This window comes from Mercenaria mercenaria, unplaced genomic scaffold, assembly GCF_021730395.1.
Source record: "Mercenaria mercenaria strain notata unplaced genomic scaffold, MADL_Memer_1 contig_4252, whole genome shotgun sequence".
Taxonomy (NCBI): Eukaryota; Metazoa; Mollusca; class Bivalvia; order Venerida; family Veneridae; genus Mercenaria; species Mercenaria mercenaria.
The window spans coordinates 61,802-67,194 of NW_026462467.1; the positions used below are offsets into that span (position 1 = coordinate 61,802).

Here is a 5,393-nt window from a genome sequence, read left to right on the forward strand (position 1 = left end):
ACATATTTTCTTAAACATACAGATAAACAAGCAATCATAAAATCACCTGTTACCAAGTCTTGTTATTTTTTAGCAAAAATAGTAATTTAACAACATATATCTGCCTTGAATAGAACATTCCAATAACTTTTATGTCATTCATTCAAGAATAGTAAAAATGTCATTCATTCAGGAATAGTAAAACTTCAATCAATACATGCAAAAAACATTTCTTATAATCTAAGTCAGTTACATTAAATCATTGAACTCTATAAATTAAGTCTGTACTATTTTTTGATTAAGAAATAATACATCTCATTTAGTGATTTGTCGCTGAATAAATCATTGTTTGGAGATCAAATGCGAAGAAATTATTTCACGAGGGCGCAGCCCGAGTGATACAATAATACGCATCTGAATGACAAACAATGATTTTATTCAAGAGCAAATCACTAAATGAGATATATTATTTCGATTCTAACACGTTACCAAGGACTTTAAAGTACATCCTTGACGGCATTCATTAAACATTTGCCCGTTTTCAATCGGTTTCTTTTCCAGCGCGCCGCTATGCCGTTTGACGCTATGACGTAATAATTGTGATGTCAGAACAGTGAATTGTTGTATAGTAATTCACTGTTTTCAGTCTTCTTTGTTTAATAGGAAAATGAATCGGATCGTGTTAGAATGCATAATCATACTGCTAAAATCTGCAAATTACTTTATAAATGAATATATTTTTACAACAGAAATACTGAAGATGTTTAACAATGGCAAACACATTTGAATACAATGTGTGTCAATTTCTTTTTTTTTCTTACATATTGTTATATTCAGTAACACTTTGCAAACATTTCATCAGGAAATTCAAGAGGTGACCAAAGATAATAAAATCTTGAACATAAAAAAAACAATCTTCCAGAATGTAAAAAACAAAACACTAAAATAAAGTCAACAAAGACATCTTGTTATTTTGAGTAAAAAATATCACAGAAGAAGCTGAATGGTAAAGTATATTCAAAGACATAGCCAAGCTTACAATGTCAAAAATGTTACATTTACATCATGATCAGCTTTAAATGAAGGCAGGTATTCCAAGGTATACTAAACTTCTGTTGCCTATGAAAACTGGAAACTTTTTTCCATTTCAAATTTACTACAGACTGGCATGTAGCCCAGTAAATTTCAGTAAAATGATTGTCATTTACCAAAATGTTGATGTGACATCGCTATATATATATTGTGACATATAATATGCTTACTAGTGGCAATGAACTTAAATTAAGCACATCACTCATATTACAAATGACTCCTGATGAATTCCAGTTAGATTCAATTAACTTACTTCAATCTAAAATTTTATATATTTTTTCAGCTCAGTTTACAGGTGATGTAAATCAAATATACAGAAATAGTTAGTAAGTGAGTTCTCATACTCCATCCGATGATAAGTCAAGATCTGCCGATTCCAATATTACTTAGCATAACTTGTAATTTCAACGTATAAATCTCGAGTAAACTTTATTTAAAGAAAAATGTTTTAATTCTCTTTACTTAATACAATAAAACACTGAAAGCATTAAAATTTTAAATGCAGTTAAAAAATGCTAGATTTGTTGTCTATTTTTTAAGCTATAATGTTCTCTGACTGCTGCAGTCCTCATTTTTAGAGGTTTATATTTGGTTGCTCCATGCCATTACCAGATAACTTTCCCGAAAATTGCATAATGACTTTAATAAATATAATCTACAATGGTTATAACCAAGGCAACAATTGTCTAGTTATGTACAAGACAGCACATATGTAACATTGTTTGAAAGTTGTGACTAAATTTTAAGTTGAGGAAAAGAGCTGAACTAAATTCAAATTGGCACAGATTTCATATATTTGATGCTAGAACAACCTTTCTTGGTAAAAAGCAGTGAAATATTCTCAGTGCCCTGTGAAAACACAGGGATGACCTCTGTGACCTTCCGATATGTCAATAAATAATCTCATTATAAACCCTACAGGTGTAGTGACTGTTCTTTGCCTTCTGGCATCTTAAATTTAAACAGTTCATTTGGATCAAGATGGTCTCCATAAAACTTGGATGCCATATCTCTATCTTGCACTACTTTCTTGGGAGCTTCTTTCTTACGCCGTGCCTCATGCTTCATCAAATTTTGCTGCAACTGAGTAGGAATCTTCCTGTAAAAGATCAAATATATACTATAGGCAAAAGGAAACACAGCATCAATCTAGATTATCTGACTTGGTTCTAAAAATAGTATTAAATTCAGGAAATCGCACAACCAAGTATAAAATGAAAAAAAGAAATAAAGGCTAAAGCTAGCAGTGCTTTATTCCATCTTGAACAGCTGCCTATGTTTCCCTTATGCTGCCTATGTTTTCCTTCCCTGTTTCCAAGGAAACAGATGTTTACAACCTATGGAAACAAATGTTTCCCTTTAAACAACAAGAGGGTCATGATGACCCTGAATCACTCACCTGAGTAATATGAGCCACATGTTTCAAATCACAAACTGGTGCTAAAATATTAGAAAGTAGGTCAGTAGGTCACATTCATGGTCACTGAAAGACAGTTTTAAGATTGGTGTGCAAAACTGTACATGTCATCCAAATTTCAAGGTTGTATCTTAAAAAACAAGAAAGTAGGTCAGTAGGTCAAGGTCACAGTCAAGTGATTCCCTTATCGCTTGGGTCATCAGGTAATTATAATTAAACAGTCTAGGAAATATGACCTGATAATTTTTGAAGTATTTTTCTTATGTAACTCATAATTATAACAAGTGACCCCCAGGGCGGGGCCTCTTTTCACCCCAGGGGCATAATTTGAAAAAAACTTGTTAGAGATCCACCAGGCAATGTTACACACCAAATATCAAGGGCCTATGCCTTGAACTTTCAGACAAGAAGATCTTTAATTTTTTTCCTTTATAAGTCTATGTTAAACTTGGTACCCACAGGGCAGGGCCTCTTTTCACCATAGGGACATTATTTGAACAATTTTGGTAGAGAAACACTAGGAAAGGCAACATACTTAATATCAAAAGCCTAGGCCTTGCAGTTTCAGGCAAGAAGATTTTTAAAGTTTTTTTTCCTATACAAGTCTATGAAAAACATGAGACCCCCCAGGGCAGGGCCTCTTTTCACCCCAGGGGCATAATTTAAACCATTTTGGTAGAGGACCACAAGGCAATGCTACATACAAAATATAAAAGGCCTAGGCCATGTGGTTTTAGACAAGAAGATTTTTAAAGTTTTTTACTATATAAGTCTATGTAAAACTTGTGACTCCCGGGGCGGGGCCTCTTTTCATCCCAGGGGCATAATTTGAACAATTTTGGTAGAGGACCACAAGGCAATGCTACATACAAAATATCAAAGGCCTAGGTCATGTGGTTATAGACAAGAAGATTTTTAAAGTTTTTTCCTATATAAGTCTATGTAAAACTTGTGACCCCCGGGGCGGGGCCTCTTTTCACCTCAGGGGCACAATTTGAACAATCTTGATAGAGGACCATAAGATGATGTTACATGCTAAATATCAAGGCTCTAGGCCTTGTGATCTTGGACAAGAAGATTTTTGAAGCTTTTACTTTCGGTTGCCATGGCAACCAGAGTTCTGCCTGGAATTAAATTCTTTGAATAATTTTGAAAGGGGACCACCAAAGAATCATCCCTGTAAAGTTTGGTGTAATTCTGCTTAGTGGTTTTCAAGAAGAAGATTTTTTAAGAAAATGTTGATGGACGCACGACTCACAACGGACGATGGACATTGAGCGGTCACAAAATCTCACCATGAAGCAAATGTTGCCCTTAAACAACCAAAGGGAGCAAAATGTTTCCATAAGACAATACATGGAAGCAAATGTTTCCATAAGACAATCCACTGAAGCAAATGTTTCCATAAGACAATCCATAGAAGCAAATGTTTCTATAAGACAATCCATGGAAGCAAATGTATCCATAAGACAATCCATGGAAGCAAATGTTTCCATAAGACAATCCATGGAAGCAAGTTTCCATAAGACAATCCATGGAAGCAAATGTTTCCATTAAAACAATTCAAGGAAAAGGATATTCCATTAAACAATTCAATGAAGTAAATATTTCTTTTGAACAATTCAAGAAAGAAAATGTTTCCTTTAAATAATACAATGAAGCAGATGTTTTCATTAGAAAATCCAAGGAAGCAAATGTGTCCTTCAGACATTCCAAGAAAGCAAAATGTTTCCATCGTGTTCCAAGTTTGTGACATAAAAGTTCTGCATGACAATTTAAATATAACTAAAGTATTTTCAAGGTTATTTAACAATGTTTAAGAGGAAGAAACAAAGAAGGAGACAAAGGTGAAATCTTACTGTCCAGGAGGCACTGGGTTTCTGTAAGCACTAGAACCAGCAATAGTAATATTTCTTTCTACATTAGCAGGTGGGTGTAATGTGTCCCATTGTACCTTCTTGTATTTTTCATAGCACTGAGGACATGGATCTTCATTCTTGACTGAAGATAAAACATAACAATAGTAAATAAAATGAAACTAATAATATGAAATAAATCTTTTTTATCAATCTAAATAAAGTTTCTTTCTTACAACTAGGCTGACAAAGACAGTAGAAACTTCTTTTTACCCCCAAAGCAATGAAAATCATTTATGTTCTTTATCCCTAAAAATCTATGATGGTGACAGTTGTTTGATGGTAACTGATTTCTTTGTGATCATGCAAGTTTACTGTACATATATTATATACAACCTAAGTCAATACAAAGTTACCTAAGCCGATTATATATTAAAACACATTTCAGATTTTAAGCTTGTTAAATCTATATTCCACAAACTTCTTGTTTTGTATTTTAAGATAATAATAAAAATTTGTGAAGAATACTAGTTTCATTCAGTTTTTAAGATCTAGTAAAAAACTGCTCGCAAGGGGAAGAATAAAATGCTTAAGTATTTCAGGGTTTCAAATGATCCAATCATAGTTAATTTAAACTAGAATGTGTCTGTAGGACACAGGGTGTGCCCCCCACTGGTACATTAGTCACAAATAAGGGGCAATAATTCAAATGTTTGCAGTCTTTATGTGGTATAGCCTCAACAAACATTTTATGAAAAGGGTTCATTATTCTAGGCCCTATACTTTTTGAGCTATGAGCATCAAAAACAAAAAATCCACTATTCTGGCTATTTCAAGGGCCATAACTCTGTAATAAGAGTAAGATTCTCAAGAAGAATGCCAAGAGTGCAAGGCCACATCATGATAAAGACTCCTGCAAGGTTTCCTGAATTTACATCTAATACTTTTTGAGCTAGGCACATAATTAGGTGAAAAAGTGCATTTTTTTACTATTTCAGGGGCCATAACTTTAAAAATAGGGGCGGAACCAGCCAAAAAATTAGAGGTGT

At 33.6% G+C, this 5,393-nt stretch overlaps 1 protein-coding gene across 1 annotated transcript; it reads right to left on the bottom strand.

Moving 5' to 3' along the window:
* Nucleotides 1–405: 405 nt before the first annotated feature.
* On the bottom strand, nt 406–4,489 carry LOC128553725 (uncharacterized; the record flags this gene model as incomplete). Its single annotated transcript, XM_053534903.1, has 2 exons — nt 406–2,170; nt 4,348–4,489. Coding segments are annotated over 2 exons (326 nt in total), but the record flags the coding sequence as incomplete, so codon positions are not given.
* Nucleotides 4,490–5,393: the final 904 nt, after the last annotated feature.